Below are 20798 nucleotides of genomic sequence, written 5' to 3'. Positions count from 1 at the left end.
TTCCCAAAAGGTTCCAGAGAAGCAGCCTCTGATAACCCCTCTTGCTATTCTTCACAACTTCCTCTCCAGAAAGCCTCTTCTAATTGGAATGCAGTCTGTTCTCACCTCACAATGGAACACTTTAATTACTGTTTGATAAAACCCACATGAGTGTCTCCCACCATCTAAGGTGGATCTATGGCCGCACATTACATGTGGGCAGCCAGGCCACCTGCTTAAGAATCCCACCACAGACTGTCCAACTTTGCTGAGACCACACACAATGGCCCTTCCCCCCAGACTCTGCCACAGGAAGGGAGGACCCCACCTTTCCCACTCCATTCACAGAGCATGAAGTATGGGGAAACATGTCTCTCTTCCTACCCTCTAACTCATGTGGCCCCTTCCCCTTCCCCCCAATTCCCCAAACCATACTAACCTCACCCTAGCAATTTCCCTTCTCCCAACATGGCACAGCCTCAACAAGCAAAGAAAAATATCTGGGTGTAGCACAGTTATGAAGACCTGAAAACGAATCCCCCACCTCCAACCCAACTCCCAATCTAATGCTGATTTTAGAAGGGTTGGTATGCAAATAATTTAGTCCACTCCAAAAAGATTTGTTAGATTTTTAATAAGAACATGGAAATCCCAATCAGCCCTTCAACAAAATTAAAATACAGAAAGTGAAATTAAAAGTATTCTACATTAAATGACTTTTATTTTTAAAAAAAAGTAACTGTGAACATATAAACAGCCTGCAGGGCACTACAGTACAGCTGGAGAGAGATACATTTTTCAATGTACCTATGGGCCAATGAATTCCACCATTTTCAAATAAATCCTTAATCAGACTCCACTCAGTTGGAAGGTTTTGCTGAAAATATTTCTGGATAAAAAACAAAAAACCTCATGTTGGAAATCAACTGTCCTTCCCATTTGGAAACGTTAAGAGGAGTCCCCAGGGAACACCGGTAATAGGTGAAAATGGTTCCTGGAGTCACCAGTGTTGTACACACACGGGGAACACACCACAGCTCAGACGTGACAAAGTTCCTTCTCATAGGACTGTTCCCTCAAGGTAAGACTAAGATGGGAGGGGGAGAAACTAAAAGAATCCTAAAAAAGCCAATTTTAAAAAATTCTGCTTTGGCTGATTTTGTGCTATAATGGGTAGCTGATTTCTAAAAATCATATTTCTTCAAAGAGTTTTATATCGAAAGGAAGACTAAATGTAATGTGCCTTTCCTCATAATCCAGGAAAACAACTGTGGTATTTCAAAAATTCTAAAAATATCTACTTTCATGAAATAGTAACTATTTCACTACAAACCTATTTTTCACTAAATACACACATTTCCTAATCCTGGAGCCTCCTGGGAAAAGCAGTGGGTTCTCCCTGGGTCTAGCCAGACTCCGGTGTTCACAGGAGAGTGTGGGGAATGGCTTCACCCCGTCTCCTGGGATGGGCTTTGTCAGAGGTCACGTGCAGAGACGCTATCAGACTTCCACCAGGCATGTTTAAGCAATTACCCCATACTTGTACCAGTTATGTGATTTCCCCTACCTCCAAACACATTCCCATTTAACTAGGCACAAGAAGAAAAGAAAAGAAAGGTGTGCCCATGAATCTCAAATCAGGAGAATGTGCAGGAAAGCCCCGCCATGTTCAGGCAATTCGGATTTCCAAAAGGCCACAGGATAGGATGTGGCACTCTTGGCTTGGAGTCTCAAACTGTGTGTGTCAACAGTACGACTTTCCTGTGTCAACCTTCGGTGTTGAGGCAGCGTAGAATAGAGTGGCTGGAGAGTTTGGAATACTGACCACACTGGCTCCGGGTGAAGGGCCTTTGCTCCAGCAAAGAGCCCTGCCGTTCCCTGTAAGTGTTGTGAGTGAAAGACCTGCTTCGCAGGGGAGCTTGGAGTTTCTCCATGCCTAGGACCTTGCCAGTTTGGATTCATGAGCCTTGAGGGTGCCAACCGCATCTTTCACTGCATGGTAAATGATGTTCTTCACCTAGAAAGGGTAAACAGCAAAGTCAGTTCACGGCAGCCCCATGCAAATGTATGTTCTACCTTGACTGTAAGCCTACTGGTTTAGTGGGGAAACTCCCAACAAGGACTGTGCGTTCCTGTATCAATCCCCACAGTCATTTACAAATCACATAGGGCATAAGGTCTGTACTCAAAAAAGAATACTGAAGTTATGTGAAAGGCTATTTGATCACCATCATTTAAGTGCTTACTATGTCCTGGGCAGGCGATGTTGCTGAGCTCTTTATGTGGACCTTCGCTTAATCCTTGCCAGAATCCTATGAGGTAGGTTCTATTATTATCACGCCCAATTTACAGAGGAGAAACTGAGGAAACTAAGGCCACAGTGAACACCTGGAGAAATTTACTTCCTTATATAGTTAAGAGGCTTCCTTAAGGTTCTACAGCTAATAAGGATGCATTAAAACAAGAGTGGAAAGCAGGATTATGGCCTATTTTTTCTCTTCGTGCTTATATGTTTTCTGATTTGGATATATTACCTGTGAAATTGGAACACACAATAAAAGTTATTGAAAAAAGTAAACAGGCATATTAAAGTGAAGATAATGAAGACAGTTTTCTTTTAAAGGGCTGACAAGAGAGTTGAGGTTATTTCTGCAGAGGAAAAGTGGGGAAATGCAAAGGGGAAGGGTACATGGGGGCTTCAACCATGTATATGTATGTGTGCTGTAATTTCTTAAGCTGGCTCATGGGCATCCAAGTCCCTCTTATGCTATTCTCCATTAATTTTTTTGCATTGCTTCAACAAAGATTTATGAATACCTACTATGTGTCAGACATTGTGCTAAGGAAAAGCATTGAGTAAAAAAGTAAAATTCCTGCCTTCATAGAGCTTAAATAGCTTACATTCTAGTAGGGTTAAGTAACAGATTAAAAAAAAATAATTATATATATATATACACACACACACACACACACACACACACACACACCCCAGAAAAAATAAAGCAGTGAAAGTGGGACTGGGAGTGCTGGAGCAGGAGTTGTTATTCTAAACAGGGTAGTCAGGAGAGGTCTTTTTTTTTTTGAGATGGAGTCTAACACTGTTGCCCAGGCTGGAGCGCAGTGGTGCCATCTCAGCTCACTGCAACCTCTGCCTCCTGGGTTCAAGCGATTCTCCTGTCTCAGCCTCCTGAGTAGCTGGGACTACAGGCGCCCGCCACCACGCCTGGCTAATTTTTGTATTTTTAGTAGAGACAAGGGTTTCACCATATTGGCCAGGCTGGTCTTGAACTCCTAACCTTGTGATCTGCCCACCTCGGCCTCCCAAAGTGTTGGGATTACAGGCATGAGCCACTGCGCCCAGCCTGTTTTTTGTTTTTAAATAAAGAGACAGAGTCTGTTGCCCAGGCTGGAGTGTAGTGGGGCGATCATAGGTCACGATAGCTTCAAAACTCCTGGGCTCAAGTGATCCTCCCACTTCAGCCTCCTGAGTGGCTGTGACTGCAGACACACACCCAACATCCCTAGCTCAAGGAAAGGTGTTATGGGTAAGGTGACATGTTACCTTTATATTCTCATTCTATCTAAACACCAATGTTGCATGGGCACAGTGACTCACACCTGTAATCTCAGCATTTTGGGACGCCGAGGCAGGCGGATCACCTGAGGTTGGGAGTTCAAGACCAGCCTGGCCAACATGGCGAAACCCCGTTTCTACTAAAAATACAAAAATTAGCTTGGTGTGGTGACGTGTGCCTGTAATCCCCAGATACTCGGGAGGCTGAGGCAGGAGAATCGCTTGAACTCGGGATGCAGAGGTTGCAGTGAGGCAAGATCACGCCACTGCACTGCAGCCTGGGCAACAGAGCGGGACTCCATCTTGATAAATAAACAAACAAAAACCAATGTTGATTATACTTTGTATTAAAACTTTATGGTTGGCTGGGTGCAGTGGCTCACTCCTGTAATTCCAGCGCTTTGGGAGGTAGAGGCAGGCAGATCACCTGAAGTCAGGAGTTCAAGACCAGCCTGGCCAAAATGGTGAAACCGCGTCTCTACCAAAAAATACAAAAATTATCTCGGTGTGGTGGCGCATGCCTGTAATCCCAGCTACATAGGAGGCTGAGGCAGGAGAATCACTTGAACCCAGGAGATGAAGGATGCAGTGAGCCAAGATCACACCATTGCACTTTAGCTTTGGCGACAGAGTAAGACCCTGTCTCAAAAAAAAAAAAAAAAAAAAAAAAACAAAACCAGCCAGCCAGGGTGGCTCACATCTGTAATCCCAGCACTTTAGGAGGTCGAGGCAGGTGGATCATGAGGTCAGGAGTTCAAGACCAGCCTGGTCAAGATGGTGAAACCCCGTCTCTATTAAAAAACTACAAAAATGAGCCGGGCACAGTGGCAGGTGCCTGTAATTCCAGCTACCTGAGACGCTGAGGCAGGAGAACTGCTTGAACCCAGACGGTGGAGGTTGCAGTGAGCCAATATCATGCCACTGCACTCCAGCGTGGGTGACAAACTGAGACTCTGTCAAAAAAAAAAAAAAAAAAAAAAAAAGGCCGGGCGCGGTGGCTCACGCCTGTAATCCCAGCACTTTGGGAGGCCAAGGCGGGCGGATCACGAGGTCAGGAGATCGAGACCATCCTGGCTAACACAGTGAAACTCCGTCTCTACTAAATACAAAAAATTAGCCAGGCGTAGTGGCGAGCGCCTATAGTCCCAGCTACTCGGGAGGCTGAGGCAGGAGAATGGCGTGAACCCAGGAGGCAGAGGTTGCAGTAAGCCGCGATTGTGCCACTGCACCCCAGCCTGGGCGACAGACCAAGACTCCGTCTCAAAAAAAAAAAAAAAAAAAAAAAAGAGAAGAAAGAAGCTGGGTGCGGTGGCTCACGCCTGTAATTCCAGCACTTTGGGAGGCTGAGATGGGTGAATCATGAGGTCAGGAGATCGAGACCATCCTGGCTAACAAGGTCCCCGTTTCTACTAAAAATACAAAAAATTAGCCCGGTGTGGTGGCGAGCGCCTATAGTCTCAGCTACACGGGAGGCTGAGGCAGGAGAATGGCATGAACCCGGCAGGTGGAGGTTGCAGTGAGCCGAGATCGCACCACTGCACTGCAGCCTGGGCGACAAGGCAAGACTCCGTCTCAAAAAAAAAAAAAAAAAAAAAAAAAAAAAAGAAAGAAAGAAAGAAAAGAAAAGAAAGGAAAAGGCACATCAGACTCAGAGTTGAAAGTGATTGAATCTACCAGCAATTAAGAAAAACCTCTTCTGGCTGGGCGCGGTGGCTCACGCCTGTAATCCCAGCACTTTGGGAGGCCGAGGCAGGTGGATCACAAGGTCAAGCAATCAAGACCATCCTGGCTAACACAGTGAAACCCCATCTCTACTAAAAATACAAAAAAATAGCCAGGCATGGTGGCAGACGCCTGTAGTCCCAGCTACTTGGGAGGCTGAGGCAGGAGAATGGCGTGAACCTGGGAGGCGGAGGTTGCAGTGAGCCGAGATCATGCCACTGCACTCCAGCCTGGGCAACAGAGAGAGACTCTGTCTTTAAAAAAAAAAAAAGAAAGAAAGAAAGAAAGAAAAACCTCTTCAATCTGATCTATCAACAACCAAAGAAAATACACTTGAGCCACAGGCATGCCAGAAAAAAAGAGGCCACAGTGAAAGCCTAGAGAACTTTGCTTCCTTATTCTTTTTTGAGACGGTGTCTCGTTCTGTCACCCAGGCTGGAGTGCAGTGGCGCGATCTCAGCTCACTGCAACCTCTGCCTCCCAGGTTCTAGCGATTCTCCTGTCTCAGCCTCCCGAGTAGCTAGGACTACAGGTGTGTGCCACCAGGCCCGGCTAATTTTTTGTATTTTTAGTAGAGATGGGGTATCAACATATTAGCCAGGATGATCTCGATCACCTGACCTCGTGATCCACCCACCTTGGCCTCCCAAAGTGCTGGAATTACAGGCATGAGCCACCGTGCCCGGTTCTCTTTGTTCTTTTTATGCAACTAAACTATCTAAATGTATTAATGATGAAATTCTGCCTTAAAATTCCAATCCATTTCAAGAGCAGAGGAAACCTAATCTGATTGTTCAGCTCTGCTCTACAAGGGGATACAGTTCTTAGGGACATGAAATGTAATCCCTAGCAGAGCTCTAAGAAATTGAGTCTGTATAGAAATCTGCTATGAGAAGCAGCTTCGGCGCAACATTTATTCTCAAAAACATGCTTAGAACACACTGCCATAGTGCCTTTCCCACCTTTTGGGGAGGTCTGTCTAGTTAGTTACTAACACTAGTAATACTGTAACTCTGAAGGGGAGAGAAATGAGGACTGTCACAACAGAAATGGTTACGTTAAGCAGTGGCTCACAGCTGTATTCCCAGTACTTTGTGAGGCTGAGGTGAGAGGATATCTTGAGCCCAGTAGTTTGAGACCAGCCTGGGCAACATAGACCCTATTCTATTAAAAAGAAGAAAATCTTTTTTTTTTTTTTTTTGTTTTGCTGTCACCCAGGTTGGAGTGCAGTGGCATGATTTCGGCTCACTGCAACCTCCGCCTCCCAGTTCAAACAATTCTCCTGCCTGTTTCCTGAGTAGCTGGGACTACAGGCATGACCCATCATGCGCAGCTAATTTTTGTAAAAAAGAAGAAAAACTTTAAAAAACAATTTTTTTTTTTTTTTTTGAGGCGGAGTCTCGCTCTGTCGCCCAGGCTGGAGTGCAGTGGCGCGATCTCGGCTCACTGCAAGCTCCGCCTCCCGGGTTCCCGCCATTCTCCTGCCTCAGCCTCCCGAGTAGCTGGGACTACAGGCGCCGCCACCACGCCCGGCTAATTTTTTTTTGTATTTTTAGTGGAGACGGGGTTTCATTGTGTTAGCCAGGATGGTCTCGATCTCCTGACCTCGTGATCCGCCCGTCTCGGCCTCCCAAAGTGCTGGGATTACAGGCTTGAGCCACCGCGCCCGGCCTAAAAAACAATTAAATGCGTCCTAAAATGACTCCATATCCCCAAACTTCTTCCCTGCATCATTTCTCCTCCACAATTAGACCTTCGGAGAATACCCTCAGAAAGGAGAATGTGCTTTCTGTGTAATGTATATGAGTTTGCAATGAGAAGACAGAGTGGGGTAGGAGGAGGAGTTATTTACCTGCAGTTTATCCTCATGATTTGTATGAGTGTTAGAGAGATGCCTGAATTCCTGAGTCAGGCGGAAACAGTGCTTTACATGTTCTGGAGATACAAAGTCTTCTGCTACTTTTATGCAACTGTATAGATTGTGAACCTGCGAGGGGCAAAGTGCAGAGGGTAAATATCAGACATTAGAGATTCAATAATATATGGAAAACGTCCATGATATAGTTAAAAAAAACCTTAAGAAATATGTATAATATTTCTATTTTTATAACAACACAGAAAAGCTGTAAGTGCAAATGTATAAATAAAAACAATGGCCAGGTGCAATGGCTCATGCCTGTAATCCCAGCACTTTGGGAGGCCGAGGCAGGTTGATTGCTTGAGCTCAGGAGTTCAAGACCAGCCTAGGCAACATGGTGAAACCCAGTCTCTACCACAAAAAAAAAAAAAAAAAAAGGAAAAAAAATACATAAAAACATTAGTATTTGCACAGAAAATGCTCTGGAAAAATATACACCAACTGTTAACAGTAGGCTACCTCTGAGGAAAGCAACTAGATTGGGAAAGTAGGATAAGGGGATTGATAAGAAGAGTATGCTACAAGTAGCTGAGCTAGGACTTGTCACTTTTTCTTTAATAGCTTGCATTGTTTTAAATTTTTTTTTTTTTTTTGAGACCGAGTTTTGCTCTTGTTGCCCAGGCTGGAGTGCAATGGCGCGATCTTGGCTCACTGCAACCTCCACCTCCTGGGTTCAAGTGATTCTCCTGCCTCAGCCTCCTGAGTAGCTGGGATTATAGGCATGTGCCACCACGCCTGGCTAATTTTGTATTTTTAGTAGAGATGGGGTTTCACCATGTTGGTCAGGCTGGTCTTGAACTCCCGACCTCAGGTGATCTGCCTGCCTCGGCCTCCCAAAGTGCTGGGATTACGGGCGTGAGCCACTGTGCCCAGCCCTGTTTAAAAATTTTTAAATGAGCCTTAACATTACAAGGAAGAAAATAAAAGCATAAAATAAATTGCAGCATAAGAGAAATCAGTCTGATCTAGCTACTTAAATCTCTTGGTAGATTAGCAAGAAAGACAGAAATAAGAAGCCCATGGAACTGTCCAGCCCAACCCCCAAGCAGGAACCCACCTGGTGTGGGGCTCCAGCAGGTATGAAAACAGCATCACCTAGGAACTGCACGATAGCCCAGCCTTGCACACCATACTCCTCGTAGAGTCTCTTACGGAGGGTCTGGTCCAGGTACCAACTTTGGTCATGAATTGGGTCATGATCAGGGGGGTTCTCTTGGCCTTGTTCTTCTCCAACCTGAAGCCACAATCAAATCCAAAGATGGGAAAATTAAACATTATTGACAGTATAAATCCAACTTGCTGTAGCAATGTCCTAAGATGGGGTGGGGATGGCAAAACTTTATTCTAGTCAACATCCTCTAGGTATGGATTCAGGCCTTTGGGCTTTGCCACCAGAGATACCATGGCCAACACGTCTTTAATGCCAAGGGACTCTACATGAGAAACCCTAGTTAGGGTGTCTCAGCATCCAGACCCTTGATATGTGAGCTGGGAGCACAGCCCACCCAGGCACGTACCTTTCGGAGCAGCTCCCGGATCTTCTCTGCATCCTTGGCTGCATAGATGTGCCATAAAGCACCTGGCTTCTCTTTTCCATCATGAATCCTCTGCTTTGTCACCTCATCAGCATCTCCCTCGTCAATTGTCTTGAGTACCTCTGAAAAGGGCAAAATGACATTTTCAGTGTAGTCAGACATTTCAGTACCACTGAGTGAAACGAAATGTCCAGTTCAAACAAACTGAGTTTTTACTCTTCTCCATCTCTGGAATAATGTAATGCAGAATCAAAGAACCAAAATTCATACCGGTCTAAGCTCCCTACACACAGAACAACATTAAACCTTCCTTACTTATTAGAGATTCAGCATTTTTGGAGGTATAATTTCCCCTTAACACGTACTTTTTGCTTAAACTGTGTAGCCATATCTTAATGTTTAACTTGCAGGTTATTTTCCGCTACAAGTATATGGAGTCTATATATGTTCTCAAGACCCCTTCAAACACTAGGATTCTGAATTGAAGTCCACAGAGCATAAAGCATCACTGGCAAGTGAAGAGGGTTGGCTTCTAATGCTTGTCTATTATAATGACCTAAAAAACACCATCATGAATGTTGCAGGTGTGCAGAATCCAAGGCAAATGTAGGCTGGGCATGGTGGCTCATGTCTATAATCCCAGCACTTTGAGAGGCTGAGGTGGGCGGATCACCTGAGGTTGGGAGTTCGAGTCCAGCCTGGCCAACATGGTGAAACCCCATCTCTACTAAAAATACAAAAATTAGCCGAGTGTGGTGGCACATGCCTGTAATCCCAGCTACTTGGGAGGCTGAGGCCTGAGAATTGCTTGAACCCAGGAGGTGGAGGTTGCAGAAAAAAGAAAAGAAGAGAAAAAAAAAGCAAATGTAAAGCCAGGCACAGTGGCCTTGCCTGTAGGCCCAGTTACTTGGGAGGCTGAGGTGGGAGGAATGCTGGAGCCCAGGAGTTTGAAGCCAGTCTGAGCAACATAGTGAGACTCTATCTCAAAAAAAAAAAAACAAAAACAAAGAAATTATCCCTGAACCTTGAGATTTTGAGTTACTTATTTTCTTTTAAAAAAGTATCCCTTTTTTTGAAATTTCCATAATGAACATGTATTAATTTTAACACTAAGATGGCAGGAATTATAAATGCAGCAAAATATCACTTTTGTGCTTCATTTTTATGAAGGTCCTGGCTTTATCATCTGTCACTCCACAGCTGACCTTCATTTCTCTTTGTGAGGCTACAAAGTAGAAAAGGGTAGCATTTCTAGAAAGAGACTCTAGTCAAAGATATGCAAAGTGGTATTCTTCTCTACTAGAACCTCCCCCTTTACCTAGCAACATCCACTGGGCCACTTCCCATTAGGCCTGGAAGAAACAAGAAAAAGCCACTAGGGGATTAAGAAAAGAAAAAAGAAGCCAGGTGCAGTGGCTGACGCCTGTAATCCCAGCACTTTAGGGCAGGCAGATAACCTGAGGTCAGGAGTTTGAGACCAGCCCGGCCAACATGGCAAAACCCATCCATACTAAAAATACAAAAATTAGCCGGGTGTGGTGGCAGGCGCTTGTAATCCCAGTAGGCTGACGCAGGAGAACTGCTTGAACCCGGGAGGCAGTGGAGGTTGCAGTGAGCCAAGATTGCGCCATTGCTCTCTAGCCTGGGGGATAGAGTGAGGCGAGACTCAGCCTTCAAAAAAAAAAAAAAGAAAAAAGAAAAAGGAAAAAGGAAAAGCCACTGGCCCTAAGAATGAAAACACCCAACACTGTATTCCCAAGACAAAGCCTCACCATCCTGAAGCAGCAGATTCTAGAAAGCATACCTTCATCATGAGCACCCTCCCCGATGGGAATCCCAACATACACCATCACATTAACAGCATCAGACACATCTAAATGAAGATTTGTTGTACCAACTCTTCTATCTTCTGCTGTTATCAACCCTGAAGGAGAAAGAAAAATATGCAAGGTGAAGGGCCAATATTCGGAAGAATCCACATCAACGCTACATCTGAAAACATGCTCAAGGGTGTTCTTAAATGAGTAAAATTAGGAGAGTGAAGTCTATTTGTTTATGAAGAAATCACTTTCATCTTTTTTATACTGTTTTAAGACTGATTTCTCATTGACGCTGGACACAGAACAAATCTACCTCCAAAAAACGATCTCTTCATGAAAAACAAAACAGATACGGGCATTAGGCGTATTGAGATAAAGCTGAGCTTTCACTGTGATTTAGGTCATCACTGGCCTTCACAAAGCACTGGCTGGGTAGCATGGCACCCAGACCTCTTCATTATTATTTTGTCAAGTCTCTTAGACTCAAGAATATGGCTCCTTAGGTAGAGTTTTTGACATGAAACTTCCTCACTACTGGAGACATGTAAGTTTATGGTTTGGGCACACATGGATGTTATGAAAACCAGTATGACAAAAGTAAACATATTCAAGACTATCTTGGATGCTATTCACTTCTCTAGCACTTGCCTGCAATCATCTCTATACCTGACATTGACCACAGATCTCCCTCTATAGTTGAAATAAGAACAACAGTCCCCCAAAAGAGCAATTTTAGCCTCTCCCTCATACCATAGGCGTTGTACATCTTGGGACCCAGATCAGGCCTTACAAAGTAGCTAGGTAGCCTAGAGGCCAGATTGAGCCTGCCATCTCGTTTGGTATATTCTGGCAGAGGAAGGTTCTCCATCAGATCTTCAAACCTATAAAAGTGCAGGAAAGATGACTTAGCTTGTTATAGGGGAAGAAAGCCAATAGACAAAGTTCACTTTTCTGTGACTACTCTGTGATGGCTTCTGAAGATGACACCACCACAGGTCACTAACCTGGTTGGCATCATGTCTCGAAAATCTTCCCCAGGAGGCCAGTCCTTGAGTTTGAGCACCATTGGCTGCCCATCTTCTGACCGTAGTCGTTCTGGAAGACAGAGAGTACTCCCACAAACATCTGCTGGTTTGGCTGGTGTCCGATTTTCAACAGTGACTAAGTTTTAGGAGACTAACCTCTTTTTTTTTTTTTTTTGAGACAGTCTTGCTCTGTCACCCGGGCTGGAGTACAGTGGCACGATCTTGGCTCACTGCAACCTCCGCCTCCTGGTTTCAAGCGATTCTCCCTGCCTCAGCCTCCTGAGTAGCTGGGATTACAGGTGACCACCACCACGCCCAGTTAATTTTTGTATTTTTAGTAGAGACGGGGTTTTGCCATGTTGGCCAGGCTGGTCTCGAACTCCTGACCTCAGATGATCCGCCTGCCTTGGCCTCCCAAAGTGCTGGGATTACAGGCATAAGGCACTGTGCCCGGCCTAGGAGACTAACCTTTTATTTCAGACTTGTAAACCCCTATAATGGACTAGGTGGGCTTTGTTTTCCTCACTCACTACTTCAGTGTGTGTCTTATTTTTCCATCTTACATGGATTCTATCCCCCTTTCTCAGAGTAAAGTGCTCTGCACAGCTCATGGAATCACATGATTAAGTCCAGGCATGCTCTGAGAGTCATGCGATTGCCATGTAAGCTACAGAGTTGGTACCAGGGCAGAATGTTCCCCTACCAAGTGGGTATAATTTGGATTTATTTATTTATTTATTTATTTATTTATTTATTTTTGAGACAGAGTCTCACTCCATCACCCAGGCTGGAGTGCAGTGGTGCCACCTTGGCTCATTGCAACCTCTGCCTCCTGGGTTCAAGTGATTCTCCTGCCTCAGCTTCCTGAGTAGCTGGGTTTATAGGCACACACCATGCCCGGCTAATTTTTGTATTTTTAGTAGAGACAGCGTTTCGCTAAGTTGGCCAGGCTGGTCTTGAACTCCTGACCCCCAAGTGATCCACGCCTCAGCCTCCGAAAGGACTGAAATTAAAGGAGCGAGTGACCATGCCCGGCTGTCTGTTTTTAATTTAATTTAATTTTATTTTATTTTTTGAGACGGAGTCTTGCTCTGTCGCCCAGGCTGGAGTGCAGTGGCCGGATCTCAGCTCACTGCAAGCTCTGCCTCCCGGGTTCACACCATTCTCCTGCCTCAGCCTCCCGAGTAGCTGGGACTACAGGCGCCCGTCACCTTGCCCGGCTAGTTTTTTGTATTTTTTAGTAGAGATGGGGTTTCACCGTATTAGCCAGGATGGTCTCGATCTCCTGACCTCGTGATCCGCCCGTCTCGGCCTCCCAAAGTGCTGGGATTACAGGCTTGAGCCACCGTGCCCGGCCTGTTTTTAATTTTTAATTAATTAATTTTTTCAAGTCCCTATTATGCCCCAGAATATAATTTATTATTCAAGGGCAGAGCTGGGCATATAGATGCTTATTTTCCAGTCTGCTATTACTGAACTAGATATGAAAGCTACTTACTGCATATGATCTCAAAACCATCCCAGAAATCCCGAACTTTCACATCGGAAATTATAGCACAGTTCCTGCAGTTCACCAAGTCTACATCCTGGTCTCCAAATTCCTGGCTAAAGGCTTCTGGCTTCCAGAGCTCAGACTTGAGCTTTTTATGTACCCCCGAAACCAGCACTGGCTGTGGAAACAAAAATATCCCAATCAGAGCAATCCAGGAAAAACTTCCAGCTTTAGGGCTGAGACAGAATAGGAGGGTTTCCTGAGGAGGGCCTCCTCTTCTCCAGGAAGCTCTACTGTTCTTTCCCAGTTGTATAATCCATGGATTTCCACATGTCAACTAAAGTGAAAGGAAATGCTTCTACTCCATCGTTATGCTTAGTTCTCACCCTGGGGAAATCACTTTTGTTGCCCTAATACCTACCACTGTTTTGAGGTGAGAGGACAAAAAGCTGACAAGTGCAACTTTGTACTTTGTGAACACTTCCTCATATTGAAAATGATGATGCCATGAGCTCCTCTTCCTCAAGCACCTGCTCAAGTTTTTAAAGTTGGGAGTGTTATCACACTATCAAAAAACTTGTGTGGCCTTAAAACATTTACCTAGAAAAGTACTACCTACCTCCAACCCCTCCTCTGCCCCATCTTAAAATCACACTTCTCTAAAGGTGTCATCAATGCCAGATCACCACCTAACAGACATTTCGACTGCCTTTTTAAGAACACAGAACTATATAGCTTAGAAACAAGAGGATGCAAAGTGCGTTTTTAGTAATCTCCTTGCTTTTATTTATTTATTATTTATTTTTGAGGTGGAATCTTGCTCTGTCGTCCAGGCTGGAATGTAGCGGCATGATCTTGGCTCACTGCACCCTCTGCCTCCCAGGTAAAGTGATTCTCCTGCCTCACCCTCCCAAGCAGCTGGGATTACAGGCGCCCACCACCATGCCCAGCTAGTTCTTTTTTATATTTTTAGTAGAGACAGGATTTCACTATGTTGGCCAAGCTAGTCTTGAACTCCTGACTTCAGATGATGTGCCTGCCTTGGCCTCCCAAAGTGCTGAGATTACAGGTGTGAGCCACTGTGCCTGACCATCTCCTTGCTTTTAAAAACCCAAAACAACTCGAAGTTGCAAGGCTATTACAATAACCTAACTATGTCTAAATCTCCCTGGCAAAAAGAGAGACCTGGAATTGTCCAGGTGGCTGTGGTAGGCAGGCAGATAGTTGGCCCTTGGAACGACTTATTCTTGCTTACCTGACCTTGCTTCCAACACTCCCGGAAGATCTTCCAGTTGTTTTTGTTGCTGGGGTCATGGAGACACAGAAGCCTCCCATCACAAAGCCAGGAGTGAGAAGTATGGGGATCTAGCACATTTAACCCCATCACCATCTCCTTCACTTCCTTCTGGGTATCAGTCAAGTTGCAGGCCCGCTTTGAAGCATCTGAGGTTTTCTTATTTTCTACCACTGAGGCAATGATGTGGTCAAGAAAGTTGGGTAGGCTGGCCTTGCTCTTCACTCCCTGTCAGACACAAATCCATCAGGTAACGGCATTCAAAAAACTGTCTCACAATTGTATTCACAAGGAGTTCTGACCTATCTGATTAAATTCTACAAAAGTTATTAAAATGTCTTTTACAACTGGAAGGGGGATAATAAGTCAACACCTTAAATTCTTTTATCCTTCATATTTTACCTTAACATTTAGGAAAGAAAAGTATAACAGATCCCTTCTGCCTCGAGAGATCTGAGACCTAAGAAATACCTTTGGCATCAGCCATTCAGTATACAAAGCACATATGCATGCAGACTACAGGGATCATCAAATGCTGTAACTGAGTAGAATAAGGTCACTTAGTTTGAGGGTTCTAAATTTTTCCTAACCAGCATGCCCAAGGGATACAATACTTCAATTCAGTAACTGAAGTGACTTATCAAGGCAGTGATTTTCTACCAGGGAGTACCTCAATGATGGGTGTAGCAGAGTGTCCAAGAGTAACTGTACATTCTGAAAGCAGTCTCCTACTCTCCATTTTTTCCTCACTACTATCCCACTGAGAATCACTCACCTGTTTCAGTTGATGGGAAAGCTCAGGCCCAGAGATGAAAGTGACATACCTAAGGTCACAGAACTGAAGGTGGGGAAGCTTTTATAAACTGGATAATCCTATGCTTACAGTATTACTAATCCCTATCTCTATAAAGTATGTATAATTATGTAACATCATGGGAGAATTAGAAAAAGAACTGGTGGTATAATGAGCAAGTATACATGAAACAGTACCCAAAGTAATTGTTTTGTTTGCTTTTAAAAAGTTACTTATCCAGGCCAGGTATGGTGGCTCACGCCTGTTAATCCCAGCACTTTGGGAGGCCAAGGCGGGTGGATTACCTGAGGTCAGGAGTTCGAGACCAGCCTGGCCAACATGATGAAACCCTATCTCTACTAAAAATACAAAAATTAGCCCGGTGTGGTGGCACATGCCTGTAGTCCTAGCTACTCGCTTGGGAGGGAGGCTAAGGCAGGAGAATTGCTTGAACCTGAGAGGCAGAGGTTGCAGTGAGCTGAGATCATGCCACAGCACTCCAGCTTGGGCAACAGAGTGAGACTGTGTCTCAAAAAAACAAAACAAAACAAAAAACAGTTACTTATCCAAAAGAGAAACAAATAACCCAAATTGTATAGAGGGCTCAGTCACCCACAATTCATCAGGTTTCAGGCATTAGTCATAAAACAAAATAAGAAACATGTTTATGTATTCACTTGAAATGATCTGCAGGACATATAAACTAAAAATCAGAAAAGCAAGGTGTAGAACATTTGTATGAAAGGGGAAAAACATACATACGAATTATCATATCTCGAGAAACACTGGAGACTTCTAGAAAGGGAAACAGGTGGCTGGGAGGCAAGGGTGCAAAGGAAACTTTTCACTCGAAACCTTTTTTATTTTATTTATTTATTTATTTTTTTGAGATGGATCTCCCTCTGTCGCCTAGGCTGGAGTGCAGTGGTGCGATCTTGGCTCACTGCAACTTCCACCTCCCAGGTTCAGGCGATTCTCCTGCCTCAGCCTCCCGAGTAGCTGGGATTACAAGCATGTGCAATCATGCCTGGCTAATTTTTGTAGTTTTTCAGTAGAGACAGGATTTCACCACATTGGTCAGGTTAGTCTTGAACTCCTGACCTCAAGTGATCTGTCCACCTCGGCCTCCCAAAGTGCTGGGATTATAGGTGTGAGACACCGTGCCCAGCCTCTTTTCTATCTTTCAGATATTGTACCTTGTTAATTCATTCATTCAATAAATGCTTACTAAACATGACTGGATCAAACACCATGGCACTGGGGATATACTACAGAATAGTCAAAAATGCCTTTAGGAGAGGCAAGAGACAGAAAATCAAACATGTAATAGGTCAGATGATAATGAGTGCTATAAAAAAACAAAGAAGTGAAAATAGGTATGTGCAGAAGGGTGATATATGAAGAAAGGGTTACTGAGGGTAACATTTCAGGAGTTAGGTGAGGGAGCTGATAATGAAGCAAGTGAGGTGGTTACATGGGAAAGAAATTCTAGGTGGAGGAAATAACAAGAGCAAAGGCCCTGAAGAGGGAGCATGCCTGGCCATGTTCAAAGAAGGTGGGTGTGGCTGGAGTGGAGTGAACAGGACAGAGAGTGGTAGTTGAAGTCAGAAAGGTAAGAGGAAGATGAACAGATAGGACTATGGCCTCAGAGTCCAGGTGCGTGACTCTACTCATGTGTAAGCACTATAACAACTCTGTTCATCTTATGAGAGAAAAAGGAAGCCCTTGAAGGATTTCAGGCAGAGGTGATATGATCTGACTTATATTTTATTATTTTTCTCCATTTCATTTCTTTTTTAATTTTTATTTCTTTTTTTTTTTTTTTTTTTTTTTTTTGAGACGGAGTCTCGCTCTGTCGCCCAGGCTGGAGTGCAGTGGCCGGATCTCAGCTCACTGCAAGCTCCGCCTCCTGGGCTTACGCCATTCTCTTGCCTCAGCCTCCCGAGTAGCTGGGACTACAGGCGCCCGCCACCTCGCCCGGCTAGTTTTTTGTATTTTTTTTAGTAGAGACGGGGTTTCACCGTGTTAGCCAGGATGGTCTCGATCTCCTGACCTTGTGATCCGCCCGTCTCAGCCTCCCAAAGTGCTGCGATTACAGGCTTGAGCCACCGCGCCCGGCCTAATTTTTATTTCTTAATAAAAAGTCTCCCATGGGATGACTTATATTTTAAAAGAACCATTCTAGCTACTGTGTTGAAAATACACTGTAGATTGTAAAGGGCAGAAACAAGGGGACCTATAAGGAATTTATTGCAAAAACTTAGGCAAGATGTTGGCTCAGAACAGAGAGGAAGCAATAGAGCTGATGAAAAATGAGTGGATTCTGAATATAGTTTAAAGATCAAATTTGAAAGGATTTGCTAACAAATTAGATATGAAAGGTAAGACAGGCGAGGCCCAAATGATTCTAAGATTTCTGGTGCAAGCAATCAGAAGGACAGAGATGTCACCAACCAGTAGGGGAAAACTAAGGAGAAGCAGGCTTATGGTCAGGCTTAGATGTTCAGGAGTTCAGGCTTAGATGCATTAAAGGTTTGAGACATCTATTAGATATCCAAGAATACAATAAAAATGTACTGTCCAGGTTAAAAAAAAATTAATGCCTGTTATTATCAAGAAAAACAAGTAATCAGTGTATTAACTTTTCTGCTGATGACTGAAAAATTTCAAAATCTCAATTTTTACAGACTTCCTAACATGGTACAAAAAGTTCACTACTTAAAAAGATCTCAAACATTCCCAAAACTTTAAAGAGAGACCTTGTCAACTTGACAATGTAGAGACCACAAATCACCCATGTACCCTCTAACCCAATAATCTGATCTCTGATGGTTCTTTCATGGAAAAGCTGCAAAGGCTAGAGTTGCAGAGCGGACACTTACTGCTGAGGATGTAGAGAAGACCGGGGGAAAGGGTATGCCTGTGTCCAAGGGGGTTTGAGGAAGTTTTCCAGGCCCGGAGTGAAGGAGGTCTCGAAGGCTAGACCCTTCGGTTTTGTTGTTGGAGGCAGTGGGACCCAGCAACAGACTGTTAAAAAGCTTTGGAGTCAACGGAGAGACCTTTGCAGTGGAGTTGAACGAGTCCAGCCCAAAGGGCGAATGAGACTCTTTATTGAGCACCGACCTCAGGGACCCTGCTTCTGTAAGAACATAAGCGGGAATAGCATTAGGTACGAAAAGGAATACTCAGCACACAACTGACCCCTGAAAATCAGTCACATGGGAAGGAGGAAAGATTGTCTCCCTTCCCCTGCACCCCCCCAAACTGTGTATGGTTTGTTTGGGTCAAGCCTTACAAGCTAGAATTATAGGAGGTCTCACAGCCAAGGAGAAGCTCTCCTACTACTTCTTTACCAGATCTGAATTTCAAACTCCCTTTTGTTGTCATCCATCTTCCATCTCCCTCACTTTCTAAGATAGTGTTTAACCTGTATCTCCAGAATACCTGTACTGAAGTCACTTGGAGTGCCTGTTAAAAATGGAGATTGTTACCCTCAGAGATTCTGATTTCATAGTTCTGGGTGGGACACAGGAATCTGCATTTTTAACCATTCCCCAGCTGATTCTTGTGCCCAGCTGAAAACTTCTGCTCTAAGTCTAGCTCTCAACCCTGGCTGTATAACAGAACCATCTGAGAAGCTTGTTAAAAGTATTGTATATGGCTGGGCATGGTGGCTCACGCCTGTAATCCCAGCAGTTTGGGAGGCCAAGGCAGGTGGATCACCTGAGGTCGGGAGTTTGAGACCAGCCTGACCAACATGGAGAAACCTCGTCTCTACTAAAAATACAAAAAAATTAGCTGGGCGTGGTGGTGCATCCCTGTAATCCCAGCTACTTGGGAGGCTGAGGCGGGAGAATCACTTGAACCCAGGAGGCGGAGGTTGCAGTGAGCCAAGATCGCGCCATTGCACTCCAGCCTGAACTCCAGGCAACAAGAGTGAAACTCCGTCTCAAAACAAAACAAACAAACAAACAAACAAAAAACCCCTTGTATAAATACTGACTAAGAAGATCCAGGGTAGGGCCCAGGAATCTGCCTTTTTAGAGAAGTTCCACTTCTAGAAAGAAGTTGAAAGGCAGTCCCTCATTTTTTTTTTTTTCTTTTTTTTTTTGTTGAGACAGAGTCTCGCTTTGTCACCCAGGCTGGAGTGCAGTGGCCGGATCTCAGCTCACTGCAAGCTCCGCCTCCCGGGTTTGCGCCATTCTCCTGCCTCAGCCTCCCGAGTAGCTGGGACTACAGGCGCCCGCCACCTCGCCCGGCTAGTTTTTTTTTTTTGTATTTTTTTTTTTAGTAGAGACGGGGTTTCACCGTATTAGCCAGGATGGTCTCGATCTCCTAACCTCGTGATCCGCCCGTCTCGGCCTCCCAAAGTGCTGGGATTACAGGCTTGAGCCACCGCGCCCGGCCGCAGTCCCTCATTTTTATGTGATTAGCCAGAGAAAGCAAGCAGCACGTTTCATAAATGTGCATGATAATGTGTGAGTTCAAAGAATCCTGGAAAAAATTCATGACTTCTACCACAGGCAGAACAGAGGTTCTGCTCACCTTTTGTTTCTTCTTTAGCCTTCTGAGTTGCTAAATCTGCCAACCAGTGCAGGGCGGAGGAAGGTGGCGCCGTGTCAGGACAAGGAGGCCTGATGGCTTTCAGTTCACTATTGCTATTTGATGCCGAACTGTCTGTTTTCAGAGGCTCTTCAGATCTGATGTCAGTGCTGTCGGCTTTGGGAACATGGTCCGGCTCTGGAGTTGTTATTGGTGCCGGTCCTCCTCCGCCTGAGAAGGTAGTTTCGTTTCCAGAAGAGGCACTAGGGTTTATGCTAGGAAGCTGAAACACAGAAGGCCAACATGACTGGTGTGCTGTCCTTGGGTAGAAAAAAATACAACACAACTAGTAATGGCTTCACATACTAAATAGGCCTGGGAAGAATAATCTGTCCTGTAAACTGGCACTGCATACATTCTTTAATTCAACATATATTTATTGAGTCCTACAACATGCCAGAAACCAGGCTAGGTTCTGTGGAAAGATCAGTGAATGAGGCTTGAAGTTTCTAATCTAAAATAAAGAGTTAGCACGCCAGACACAATTTCTGCAATGGCGAATTGGTAATTTAAATGACCTCGTGGTGCTGTTCTTAGGATTACATAAAATAGTATATGCAAAGGGCTTAGCATAACTCTGACACACATAAATGCTAAATAAATGTTTATTACTCATTGATTTTTCCAAATAATTTGCTCTATCTAGAGTATTTGCATATTTGCATACTCTATATAGTCAACTCTACTGAAAATATATCTCAAGACCCCTCAGCATTAATCCCTGTGCCTCTTATCATCAACGATATGTTGTAGCAGTGTTGCCAGAAAGGCCATGGAATGTAAGCAGTTGGTTGTGGGTGTCTGAAAAGAAAACCAGGCCGGGTGCGGTGGCTCGTGCCTATAATCCCAGAATCTTGGGAGTCCAAGGTGGGTGGATCACTTGATATCAGGAGTTCGAAACCAGCCTGAGCAACACGGTGAAACCCTGTCTCTACTACAAATACAAAAACTACCCGGGTATGGTGGCGCATGCCTGTAGTTCCAGCTACTTGGGAGGCTGAGGCATGAGAATCACGTGAACCCAGGAGGCAGAGGTTGCAGTGA

The 20798-nt window shown here is 44.5% G+C and overlaps 1 protein-coding gene across 3 annotated transcripts in view; it reads right to left on the bottom strand.

Moving 5' to 3' along the window:
- Positions 1 to 596: 596 nt before the first annotated feature.
- The window catches only part of KDM3B (lysine demethylase 3B), an 86665-nt gene continuing 66463 nt past the window's right edge, over positions 597 to 20798 (bottom strand). For all 3 annotated transcript variants that reach the window (XM_005557901.4, XM_005557903.4, XM_073994357.1), the window contains 11 exons: positions 19698 to 19977; positions 18035 to 18291; positions 14321 to 14587; positions 13072 to 13243; positions 11553 to 11643; positions 11299 to 11429; positions 10533 to 10652; positions 8711 to 8850; positions 8251 to 8427; positions 7128 to 7262; positions 597 to 1996 (listed from right to left, as the gene is read on the bottom strand). In XM_005557901.4, coding sequence (XP_005557958.1) covers positions 1916 to 1996; positions 7128 to 7262; positions 8251 to 8427; positions 8711 to 8850; positions 10533 to 10652; positions 11299 to 11429; positions 11553 to 11643; positions 13072 to 13243; positions 14321 to 14587; positions 18035 to 18291; positions 19698 to 19977 — 1851 coding nt within the window. In that variant the 3' untranslated portion in view covers positions 597 to 1915. The remainder of the gene's footprint in view (positions 1997 to 7127; positions 7263 to 8250; positions 8428 to 8710; positions 8851 to 10532; positions 10653 to 11298; positions 11430 to 11552; positions 11644 to 13071; positions 13244 to 14320; positions 14588 to 18034; positions 18292 to 19697; positions 19978 to 20798) is intronic.

The sequence above is a fragment of the Macaca fascicularis genome, chromosome 6 (assembly GCF_037993035.2).
Source record: "Macaca fascicularis isolate 582-1 chromosome 6, T2T-MFA8v1.1".
NCBI classification, from domain to species: domain Eukaryota; kingdom Metazoa; phylum Chordata; class Mammalia; order Primates; family Cercopithecidae; genus Macaca; species Macaca fascicularis.
Note: the sequence above shows the minus strand (reverse complement) of the source record. Positions and strands in the feature narration are given on the sequence as shown.